Source organism: Aristolochia californica, unplaced genomic scaffold, assembly GCF_029961685.1.
Source record: "Aristolochia californica isolate CCGP_79_NKW_82.1479 unplaced genomic scaffold, dmAriCali1.0.hap1 SCAF_1, whole genome shotgun sequence".
NCBI classification, from domain to species: Eukaryota; Viridiplantae; Streptophyta; class Magnoliopsida; order Piperales; family Aristolochiaceae; genus Aristolochia; species Aristolochia californica.
Window position 1 is genome coordinate 60,740,241 of NW_027181770.1, and position 12,624 is coordinate 60,752,864.

Below are 12,624 nucleotides of genomic sequence, written 5' to 3' on the forward strand. Positions count from 1 at the left end.
AACTCTGATCACTACGGTTTATGTTCTATATAACATTGCTTTCCCCGAATCACCAGTCATTTCCTAAACCCAACAGTCAGTATAACAACAAAAACAACGATTAGCAATTTTCATCTAAAGATCTCTCTGTTTCTTTTGGTAAAACTTTCATCTGCTAATAGCAAACATCTGGAGAACTACTACTAACGGGTCAAAAAAGAACATTGAAGGCCAACTGAAACGTGTGATTCATCCTTCATTTCAGATTTGAGAGCCAAGGAATGTAAAAGGCTGTCGACAAGGCTATAAGACAGCAGACACCCCAAAAAAACCAAGACACCGTTGCACCCTACACTACCTGAAGATTTAGATGAAGAAAAGAAAAGGCTCAAAAAGATCAAAACAGAAATATATATAGGCCTAAACGGTATAACTTTTTCTTTTTCATAAATAGGTCGTTCCGGTCTCTACAGTTGTCTCAAATATCAGAAAAGCAATTGCGACCCATCACAAGATGGACCTATAAAACAGAATGCAAGAAGATCCTGAGTTTATCCGTAGCAAAACTGGTGAACAGAAATTATCAATCACCTGCATTAGTGTGAGATGGAGAAGGATAATTCCACTTGACATCTTCCCATGTTGTCTGCCCGCTGGTCAATTCCTCCACTACTGAGGCTACCCTGTCAAGATCCACACGGACCTGCTCTTTAGAGTCTCTGTCTCTGATTGTAACAGAATTTGTTGTATCTACTGTGACAGCAAAAGGCACACCAAGTTCGTCTGTTCTTGCATATCTTTTACCAATTGAAGTACCTGAAAACCATGACTTGTTACGTTTCCATCATACCAGAATTTCTCTATATTAAAAATACAGAAGACACATGAACCATCTTCAAAGCTCAGCAAGTGGCCAAGCTAAAAGTTTAAAACCATAGTAGTGCAGTCATGATGTACTCATGCTTTTAGCCCAAAAATAAAGGCAGCAGAGAAACTCCGATCCTGGCATAGAATCGCCAACAGAGTTATACTGACCATCTCAAGATATGCGTTGCAAGCATTTGAGATGGACCAATCACTCTCAGAAGGATCTTCTAGAAATAGAAGGATTGCGGAAGGATCTTAACTTTTTTTGTTTTTGAACCTAAGATTCAAAAAACAACCCATTTTGAAATGGATGTAAATTATTTCAAGACTAATTATTTTACACTAGCATTTAATTATATCATTCAAGAAGCTGGGAAACTGATTACGGTTAATCTATGATTTAATCAATTATCGTCACTGGAGTTGCACTTCATTGAGTTTTTAGAAAATCAACAATATGCAGTTGCAGGCTTGGAACATGTGTCAGCTCCATCAGCTGATGCTACTAATAGGCCAATCTATATCAGCTGATTGACCTCTCCAGAACTCTCACATGGTTATAGTTGTCAGCAAATACACTGACAAATACCACAGCTCGTAAAAACATGTGTGACCCTCGTAAGTCAGCAATACGAGTTGAAAGCCAGCGGTAAACGACTTAACCAATCAATTCATAGCCCTAACCAAGTGATGCACCGAGAGATAATTCACCAACAAACATTATTTAGTTAGGAAAAATACCTGTCATGTCTATCTTGGCAGAAATCCCCTTTAGAGTAAGGGACCTGGAAATTTGTTTGGCAACTTCCTCATACTGATGATTTTGGACCAAAGGAAAGACTGTGCATTTGATGGGTGCCACAAGAGGTGGGAAGCGAAACACGTTCAACTGTTCATCCCCATCCTTACTTCGCCTTGTATAGAATGAATGCTCAAAAAGGCAGTAAATTATCCGCCCAATACCAAAAGAAGGTTCGATGACTGAAGGGGTAAACACCCTCTGGTGTTCTCTCTTTGTCTCCTTGGAAATTGAAACCATCTTTTCTTTAAGCGTGACAGATTTCTCAAGAGTGCACACATAAAACTCAGCCTCTCCATTGGCTTCTAATGCTGCTTTCAGTGACAGCGCTTCTGCTTCTTTCATGGCCTATCAATTACATGATAAAAGGATGCAAGTAAACTTTTCAGAAGTTGAGTATCACCACACAAGGGAAATTGAAAAGTACAATAAAATAAAATGAAACAATACCGACAAACAGGATTCAAAGGAATGCACAATTATTTACCTCTAAAGCCTCTACAACCTTCTTCTGGTTCCCCTTAAATTCAAGACCCAGCTCCCTCTTCACTGGGGATATAACCAGTTCCTAAAATTGCAAAGAGCCCACAAACATTAACCACGAACATATCCATAAGCACACAGGCACACACAAGTCCACACTCAGAATTTACAGAGTGAGAGAAGGAGAGAGAGACACACACACCTCAACCTGTCTAGGTTCAGCAAACCTTTCATGTGCTACGAGAGGAACACCACTTTTTTCCTGACATTTATCACCAAATAGTTTCCGTTTTAAGGTATGAATAAATTTTAAGGTATGGGTTAAATATCCAGCCCCCCTTGCTATCAGACGAGGAAAGCTTGAATATAACAGATATACATTTTAATATGTATTTATTCAAAGTTCTTACCGAGTGAGCACGAAGATCATAGGCTGACCTGTCTGCAATACCAACACACTCAATCCAGCCATAGGAACACTCAATCTCAGCATCCCAACAATCAGCAGCATAATGGGCCATCTCATTTGGTAGATGCTGCCGGAAACGTAATCTTTCCTTGTCAATCCCAAGGCTTGTCAGAAACAGGTAAACTCTCCCAATGAAATAACCAAGTGTTTGGTTGTTTACAACTCCCTATTAAAGAAATATAATAAATAAAAATGGAATAAAAACTTCAGCAACATCCAGGAGAAAATAAAAATGCTAAAAAACATTTTGATTTCCAGTCACAACACTTTTTAACATTCTTCTCGACCTAATAGAAAGTTGTATTGTCAAACAGAAACCAACCTTTGACACAGCTTCACCAAGGCACATTTTCTTTGCAGGTTGCCCTGCGAGTTGCAACTCTCTAGGAAACATGAGGAACTGCAAGTCAGCAACATCGCCATATTTTGGATGGGACTTGTCATCAGGGTCCACAAAGTGTTCTATCTCAGCAAGAGTGAATTCACGAACTCTAAGAAGCCCTTGGCGAGGAGAAATCTGGGAATGATAAGATGTCAAAAAACATATAAAATAAAATAAAATAAAATAAAGAAAGAAAGAAAGAAGCAACAAATAATTATAAAGGAACCCACTCTCTAATAGCTTAAGCACGCAGATACACATTTACTGGTTATAAAAAATGCAATTTTTTTTATTTTAAAAACAGTACTTTCCTTTTTTGAATAGTTTTCGTTTCTTGAAACGCATAACCTCTTATTAGAAGTTATACACAACCATTGTAAGAGTTTTTCTTTCTGTATTTCTCCTCCGTGAACACCTGGTGATCTCTCTTGCTTGATCTAATACAACTCTTGCTCTAAACAAAATAGACATTTTTCATTTCTGAAACAACACAAACTTTTTAGCTATAGTTAACTGGAAGGTTCAAGTCTCCATTCAGCAAATCAAGACAAATCATCCACTTTCTGACTAAGTCTTGCAAAAAGCATATGCATCTGACTGCAAGTTGCTCCAAAAAGATTTATGCTCCCATGTTGCACAAAATATTTCCATCATATGGATGAAGCATCTTACAAGGATCAGCAAAATAGAGCAAGTCAACTCAAAAGGTTAATCAATGTGACATAAATACAAGCATCACCAGTCAAGAATTTTAAGAGCAAAACATTGCCCACAAAACGTTGTCTTCCAAGATAGTTCTGAGTATTTGATCAAGATCAGTAGCAAATTTTATAAAGTCTTCTAGCCGGAAACTGAGTTTGATATCTAAATCACCAGCTACTTTTTCTATATGTTAAAAAAACAATTTGCAAATGCACAAGCTATTTGTATCATGCTCAAAAGTTTATGTTTTATTTTATTTTCTAATTGCAAATTTGGTAACAGGTATCAATATTATTTAATACTGATTATATCTCTTCAGCTCATCATAAATAGTGTTTTATCAGTAGTAACCTCTTTTCCTGGTTTTTAAAATATCTGGTTCTAGGATGATCTGGTTTGGTGAAAGACACCCTTCACTATTTTTTTCTTTAATAAAAATGAGAAAAGATAATTCATCAGAAAGAAGGCGCCTGAGGGAGAAGAGTAAATATAAGAGAGTACAACATAGAAAGATAACAAGCACTATGAAGCCGAAAAGAAGGTCAAAGGAGGAGAGTGGTGCCTGGTCAGGTCAAAGACATCCTTCACTATATGACAATCAACAAAAGAACAATAGTATAACAATAACACCGCCAAATTACAGAGATAAAGTTGATAGAGAAAGCTAGCATATGGGTAACCAAATCATTATCTTTTCAATTCTAGAAAATTCCTTTTCTTCAAGTTCCAAGGGGAGAGCCTGAAAATTCAGGTGCTGTTTTGTAACTACCAGTAGCTAGCACAAAAGAAAAATCTACTAAGAAACTATTCTTAGCAAAAAGAAAGAGAAAAAATGGTGCTCTATCAACCAAAAGAAAATCTGTATTTTTGCACCATACCTCCCTATTTATAGACTCTAAAACTACTTGCCTAGCCAAAATAAGCTACATCACTTTGGTAGAATTTTCCCATTACTACACTTCCTAATTACAATTGAACTGAAACTTACTAAATTGAAAACCAAATGCTGGAAAAGAATTCCAGTAATTAAGTAAAATAGAAACTATCAACAATGAACACTTTAACTTTCCTAAATTAACTACTAATAAAAGAAAACTACTAACCAAAAACTTTGCTAAATAAAACTCTCCTAATTTGGACTTATTAAAAACTAGGAAACTAATAAAAATAGAAACATGCTGACTTTCCCTATTTAGGAAGTACCAAAATAGAATATTTTCTAGAATAGTAACTTTCCTGAAATAGAAACAGAAGTATTTCAGTCTTCTTCTTTCTTCTTTTATGTGTCTTCAATTGTTTTTGGACGACTCTCTTCTTCCACAATTGAGCCATGAACTAAATCTTGAGATTTCTACTGTCTGGCTACATTAGTGAAGCTGTGCAGTTGACACAGTAGCTGAGTAGCACAATCTAGATCAAACTGGCTTGGCCGAACCCTGCATCTATAAAGGTCATGCCAAGTGTGTTGTTAAAACATTGGTCTATATATGCAGAACATGGTTTTGACAAATATATGGCGGTTAAAAAATAGTAAAACTTACTGAAAGAAAACAAACCTCATTTCTAAATGCTTGACCAATCTGTGCAGCTGCAAATGGTAGCTTGTTGCCATTATAATAATATAAATCTTTGAAGTTCACAAAGATGCCTTGTGCCGTCTCAGGACGGAGATACCTAAGAAAAATCATAAACAAAACAAATTAAGGAAATTGAGGACAAATCAATTCCAGAATGACCTATATAAATAAGTATCTAAAGTTATGGTAATAATGAGTATCTGAGTCAGAAAATCTTACCCGTGGACCAGACCTGTTGGCCCTATTGAAGACTGGAACATCAGGTTGAAAGGATAAGGATCAGACAAAGGATTCTTCGTTTCTGGAGCAGTTATCCCATACTCTTTGATCTTTGCACCAAGTTCTTCAGCGGAGAGATCATCCAGCACAGCTAGAATATGCTTTAATTCTGTTATCTTCTCAGATGGTAAAGTTAAGTCTTTTTCAATCTTTTCTTTGCAGAAATCCTTAAGCAAGTGGTCTGCTCGATAGCACTGACCAGTCTTTTCATCCTTTACCATAAGATCAGTGAACTTATCCACATGACCTGAAGCCTTCAAGACAACTTCAGGAGTGACACAGGGGCAGTCCACTTCCAACATGTTTTCCTCAAGAACAAAGTGCTGAATTAACACATGCAATAGATCGGCTATACTATGATTAGCAAAGATAAATAATAGATCATTTACATAGTGTGAGCTGGGATTTTATCAAAAGGAAACATGAAGAGGTCAACTGCAAGGCCAATGCACCTGTCTCATGCAGCCGCCACATGGGAAAGTTTAATAAGTTTGAACGTTTAAGTTGATGTAAATGTCAGCGTTGTTAACGCAATAACAATTCCATAGATGAAAGAGGTGAACAGTAGAACAATATCAAGCCTCCCGGCATTATTTAAGATTAGGTAGAACATGGACCTAGAGCATAGACCACAAGATACCACTAAAGGAAACAATGAGATACAAATAAGCCTTCAAGGAAACAACTACAATTTCACTCAATTACTTAAATGTCCTAAAATCGAAAATTTTATAAATCGAACTCCAGTAACCATTCCATATCCACTCATTAGTAAAACCTTTTTCAGGAAATTGAAATTCATAGACCACAATGCAAGATATTAGACAAAGAGGATGCGAAGGCCATAGTTGTCTGCACTCAACTAGATCAATACTAAACTCTGTGGCAGTTTATAGAAACTAATATCCATCTAAACAGAAATATACCAAAATTCAAGCACAAAATAGACTAGAACAACCGACCTGACGCCAGAACGCGAGAACATTAGCTTTAACAGCACAGCCGGGCGGGCCATAGTCATAAAGCCCGGCGACACCGCGATATATCTTGAAAGAAGGAATATAAAACAAGCGGCGTTCGAGAGTGTTGACGGCAGCCTGACGAAAAGCTTCTCTGGTCACGGAGGTCTCACCGTTGCCAGCAACGGCGTTCTTGAGGTCGCGAGCGACGGAGTCGACCTCGAGCTTGAGGGCTTTGAGGTCGTCGACGGCAGCTGTGATCTCCGGCTTCGGCACCCCGGCGGCCTTCAAGCTGCGGACGGCGGCAGACTGCACATCGGCGGCGGCCTGCTTCTCGGCGAGTGCCTGTCGAAGGGAGGCCTCGGTGGCGTCCATTGGTGAGGCGAGGCGGGAGAGGCTGAGAAGAGGAGACAGTTTCAGAGAGCGTGACGGAAGAAAGAGAAATCGCATGTACGGCTCTCAAGGGAGGATTTGTTTTTTTTTTTTTTTTTGGTTTTTCTCGCACGCTAGTGAGAGAAATGAAAGCGTGGAAACACGGCTGGCGCACAAAAGATTTTTTAAATGGATATCTTATCGCAACATAACTAAAGTAAATAAAGTAAATAATTTAATTCATCTTAAATTCAACTTTAACTCATAATTGGGTATTAGTGTAGATAAGTTTAATTGTACTGAAAAACAGTGTAGACAAGTTCAAGTATATTGGAAAATAAATTCCAGTGTTAGTACCCCAAATGAAAAGTATGGTATAAATAAGATAATGAGTAATTTTTTATAATATATTTAAATATAATATATATCTAAATAAATAATTAACCAAAATAAACATGGTTACTGTACTTATAAGTTATTTAACATATAGTATTAAAATATATTAATATCCTAATTAATAAAAAACTATATTATATTACTTAAATGATTATAATTTAATATAAATCAATACAATAATTACATGTGACTAGAATAAATTATTAAAAATAAATAAATAAAAGTAAAAATAACATAAGCGAATATAATAAATAAATAAATTATTTTTTAATAACGTAAGATATGTTTTAACATTAAAAACCACTAATTTAATACAGTAATAAAAAATTAATATAATAAATAAAGATATATATTTATCAATAACATAATATATATTTTTATGTATTATTAATTAATAATATATTGTCAAAAAATTTAAAACTATTGGCTTAATTATTATAGCAAAGATATAATTAAACCAAAATAATTTATCAAATATTTATTTTAACAATATTTTAATTATGACTATTAAATCACTAATTTAATATAGTATTTATAAAATAATTATTTTATAAATAAAAAATATAAATTATTATTTTTATGACGATGGTTTAATTTTTCCTAATTTAAGAAAAATTAATCCATCATCTTCCTCACGCCATGCGTCATCTTCCTCAACAACGGGAGACTACGGTGATGGGCCAACGGGCATCAACGATGAAGGCGGCGCTCCAATGGTACATCAAGAGGGAAGCCAACAGATAGGAGAAGCCAAGAGGTGTGCTCTGACGACGAAGGGTGGGGGAATAATTCATCTCACTTCATGTTGGACTAACCCCCCCTTATATGAATGGATTAGGCAACTGAGTGTGTAACACGTCCGGAAATAGACACAGTGTTTTGTCTATGCGAGTTGACCAGCGATTCAATTGGGTTAACTCAATTCAAACACACGGGCAAAACCTTCTCGGCAGTCTTCATTCCCGGAAAAGACTAATTTCTTCTTACTATTTGAAAAATCTTTCTTCTCAGGAACTGAGGTGCTCTAGAACGTATTCTGCAGAAAAAGAAAAATATAAACCTTAAAAATGTTCAGGACAATAAATTTGTTCTCGAGACCTTCTCTACAGCATCTGGCATTCTAATCTAGCTTCTGCTCCAACTCCAGCTTCTGGACCAAAGCTTTCTTTTCGTCTTCTGGGAGGGTATTAAACATGAACACAGTTAAACCAGCTCAGCAAACACAGACCTCAATAGGCTGTGTAAATTTCCTAGCTGCAAAAATGACAAACAGAGAAATCCATATCCCCACTGCACCGAGTTTCACATTGTTATCCATTAAACCAGTCTGCATATTTCAAGTATTCTTCAGTGTAGCAGAAGTCGTCCCTCTCAATTCCTGCAACATAGTTGAAACGTGCACTTCCATTGCTGTTGAGTATTTACATGGACATACAATGTGCTATCCTCTAACTTCACATGTTTTGACAAACCACAAGCCATCCATGGATTTCAATTGGGGTAACCATATTGTATATTGTATAGAGATCCCTAAAATCTGGTACAACACATCAATACATATCATGTATTTTTTACCACCTCAAAATCCAATAAAGTTGCTGGCATAACACATGCTTTTGTTCGCATTAAACCTTGATAGGCGAGAGGAGTAAGCACCGCAATGTGAAGCACAATCTTGTACTAACACATACTTAACATTGAATAACTTGCATGCGGCGTTCAAGCCACAACCGTGGTATGAGTTATGATCTCCCACCTGAACCGCACGAATGGTTTTGGGGGGCGCAAGTTCAGTCGTTAAGCGTCACGAGTCTACCTGGTCATGAAACATAACTTCTTTTCTATCATTTCCTTGGAAACTACAGTAATAACTGCTACAAAAAAAATCATAAATCTCCAAATATTTTCCTAGTAGGGTACTAATAAGATAACAACTTAAAAATTTCCTAGAAACCTACAATCAAAAAAGCACTTCTACCTTTACCTAGGATATATATTACCAGTGAAAAGCACTACTAACATGGCCATAAACTTTCTATATTGTGAAATTGCAATAGGAAAGAGCATGAATCAATTTGAGATAGAGCATGAATCAATTTGAGATAGAGCAGCAGGAGTTCAAGAAGTAAAGTAGGGATAACAATTGTCAGCAAAGCCACTTCCAACTTTCCAAACAGAGGCCTGCGCGTCACATCAACATTAAAAAAGCAAGATGAACCAACTTTTGGACATAAAAACTCTAAAGAAAATATATATTCTCACGGTGGAAACGAAGAGAAGAGCTATGAAGTCACCTTCCTTGAACACTGGTTCTGTTAATGCAGCGAAAAGCAGCAGCTGGGTTCTCAACGACATATTGCACCAGGGTCTTGTTCACAGGATGAGCAAGACTAGAATAAGTAGCAAGGGATTCAACGGCTACATAAGCCCAAAAATGTGTCTCTGGGCAGAAAAGCCGTTGAAACTGCAACTACGAATGAGGCGGCTGCAGTCACTAGTCCAGATCTCACCTGAGTCAGCTTCTGAATCAATCACTGCTAATGTATGTTGAACTCTTATCTTCTTCTTTAAAGTAATTATTCCAAATTGAAACTAATAAATATATACGTTGCTTAAGTTTAACAATATGTTTTAAACCTAAGATAAGATAAAGAGATCATTTGGAATCCATAAAGAAATCAAAAACTTATAGTAAATGGATCCAAATCCATATGTTATTTAAAATCAAGAAAGAAATCACTCGATAATTTATATTAGGGGTTTATAATATAAAAAAATTACAATAATTTACGAATTAAATAACAGAAACAATGGATTGGTATAGTTACATTAGACGAATTTCATGATTATGTTGTATAATATGTTATTTTTAGTCTCTTTTTTTAGTAAGTAGGACAATTTGTTATGAAAGGCAGGGAAACGATCATGGTTTTTTTCCCTGGCTCTTCTTACTGTTTTTCCTTCTCTATTAACCTACAGAAGTGATCGTAGTTTTAAATCAAAGGATTTTTTTTTCATTTTGGGGAGCTTGAATAAACGTAAGGTGGGTCAGTAATCTCTGCATTGCAGAGGACATCGTGCTTGAACAGTGCAGGTTTTAATAATTTGTCCACTGTCAATTTTTTTTCTTTCTCTTTTCAAAAGTATGCACAATGCTTCAGTATCAACTATCCTGATTGAAAATACAGTCAATTACTCGGTTACAGTTCTGATAAATAAGAAAGCAGGAATTTGGAAGGGATTACGGTGAAATTTTTCAGCAATCAGCTAATTGAAAACAATGAAAGCTGCAAAAAACTAGATTTCAGGAGTGTTTATGTTATAGTTCTGGTTATTTAGAAATCGAACCTGCCAAAAAAATCCCCATCATGGGGCAAACAACCACATAAACCCAGAAAAGCTAATGAAATTGTAAAACTTTCAGCTAAGCCTCGAAGAAAGAAGAAGAAGAGAGAAAAAGGGGTACCTCCAGAACTTCAGAAGACTCGACAGTCCAAGGCCCGTAAATCCCTTACAAACTGTTCGATCAAAAGTCTGCTGAGACCCTTTGGGAGATCTTTACATTTTACCGACAAAAGTCAACGTGATGCAGTAGAAGAACAAGAACGAGAAGCAACACGGTAATCGGAAGGGAAACGGGAAGAAGAAAGGGAAAAAGGCAGTAAACGGAAATTTATATCTGATACTCGTTGTTTTAGGGGAGAGTAACGCCATACTTGCGCGCATTTCTGGCTTTTCCAGCCTCCCTCATCAGTTAATTTCATTGTTTCATAACCATTCTGCAAATATTTCTATTTCTTAGGAGTTAGGACGAGACCAGGGATATTTTTGGGTAGTAGCGAACGAGATAATGTGCAGGAAATTTAAAATTCCTACAATCTTCTATTTTACAACTGAATGGTCAACCGGAGAAATTTAGATGTGCACTTAGGGAATTAGATTATAGAGGGAAAGAGAAAGTACATGTGAATTTTAGGGGCGATTTAATTACTTAGAGAATTCAATTTTTGGTGTTATGTGCCCTATACAAAGAGAAACTGGTGTATTTTTTTATAAAATACATTAGAATAAGATAATTAGAAGAAATATTGGGTGAGAGTGGTGGGCCCAAGGTATTATCACCTTATTAGGAGATGTGGGTTTGTCTTTAAAATTATTTAAAATAAAATAAAAATATAATTTCTCTCATTAATCAACTTTGATTAAAATTTAAAAAATATTTTTATATTTTATATTTTATATTAAAAGTATGACATTTGGATGAAAATAATATGAAATATTGTATTTAATAAAGTTATGTTTAGAAATACAACATAGAAGCCCTGACTTATTCAAAAGTCGATAATTTTTTTTGACTCATAATAAGAAAGCATATAGTAGATCGAAAGAACTCCTTCGCATTCGATTTTCAAATTTTTAATTGGTGGAATTTTTATTTTATTTTTAAAATCTATGTTCTAATGTATTGATTTTTTAGACTTTTTGACCAAGTTGCACCCATTTTCATGTGTCTTATTTCCTGTCCTCACCTCTCTCCCTCCTCTATAACCTAGTCAATGGGCTTAGAGTCCTCTTCCTCTTTCTCTCTCTCCCTCCTCTATGACCTAGTCAATGGACTTAGAGTAGATACATGCAAAGCCATTTCTTTCTTTTGTACATAGTGCAAATTGGTACATGTGATGCAACTTTGCCTAAGAGGTCAATGATTTTGTGCTATGTGACCTCACTACTACATTCAATTGGTTTCGTATTCAAATACAAGATAAGCATGGAACCTTGGGAAAATCCATTTGCTCTCAATAAATAAATGGGGTCATGAAATGGTAGAAAAAGACATACCCATGTCTTCCAAAGACTTGGAGGATGAGGTCAAAGATCTTTCTTTGACTGTCATGTGCTTGATATTTGATATTCTTAAATAAAGACGACTATGGAGGTAGATGAAGACTTTGAATTTGGGAGGATTGTCCCATGATAAGACTAACTTAGACATTTGAAGCTAACCCTAAATCTTTGTTCATTATAAAGAATTTATATATTTTAATATTTATACCATATTAAATACCTTAAGTTTATGTATGTCCTTTTTAAAATTTTGTAATAGCTTTTATATAAAGAAATTATAATGATACATGATACAATCGGATTTTAACCCTAAATTACAATAGAAGGAAATTCCCAATTGCAAGATGCTCCTGAGAGATACCATAGTTAATCAAAAGATCTACAATACTATTAATTAAGAGAGACAAACGCCTCCATTCAACCCTCTAAGAGAAGAAGATGTATAAGACCGTCTAATATATAACCTAGCCTCCAAAGGGACGATATATATCATTTAGTGTCGTTGATCTTTAGTA

The 12,624-nt window shown here is 35.7% G+C and overlaps 1 protein-coding gene and 1 long non-coding RNA gene across 2 annotated transcripts; both read right to left on the reverse strand.

The window, feature by feature from the left end:
• Positions 1-402: 402 nt before the first annotated feature.
• On the reverse strand, positions 403-6,966 carry LOC137954315 (glycine--tRNA ligase, mitochondrial 1-like). The gene is made up of 9 exons (XM_068801651.1): positions 6,500-6,966; positions 5,478-5,860; positions 5,238-5,355; positions 2,920-3,114; positions 2,539-2,763; positions 2,331-2,390; positions 2,133-2,213; positions 1,588-1,993; positions 403-795 (listed from the first exon to the last, which is right to left on the reverse strand). Exons 1-9 carry the CDS (start codon positions 6,944-6,946, stop codon positions 563-565), a joined length of 2,148 nt encoding a protein of 715 aa, XP_068657752.1. The 5' UTR covers positions 6,947-6,966; the 3' UTR covers positions 403-562.
• Positions 6,967-8,278: 1,312 nt separating this feature from the next.
• On the reverse strand, positions 8,279-11,071 carry LOC137944568 (uncharacterized). Its single transcript, XR_011110830.1, has 3 exons — positions 10,731-11,071; positions 9,559-9,774; positions 8,279-9,080 (listed from the first exon to the last, which is right to left on the reverse strand). It is a non-coding gene; the product is annotated as an uncharacterized lncRNA (long non-coding RNA).
• Positions 11,072-12,624: the final 1,553 nt, after the last annotated feature.

Coding starts and splice junctions, on each gene's coding strand:
- LOC137954315 (XM_068801651.1), bottom strand. CDS start 6,946: ATGCGATTTCTCTTTCTTCCGTCACGCTCTCTGAAACTGTCTCCTCTT. Junction 5,861..6,499: donor TTCTCGCGTTCTGGCGTCAG/GTCGGTTGTTCT, acceptor GTGTTAATTCAG/CACTTTGTTCTTGAGGAAAA. Junction 1,994..2,132: donor AGGTTGTAGAGGCTTTAGAG/GTAAATAATTGT, acceptor TGTAATTGATAG/GCCATGAAAGAAGCAGAAGC.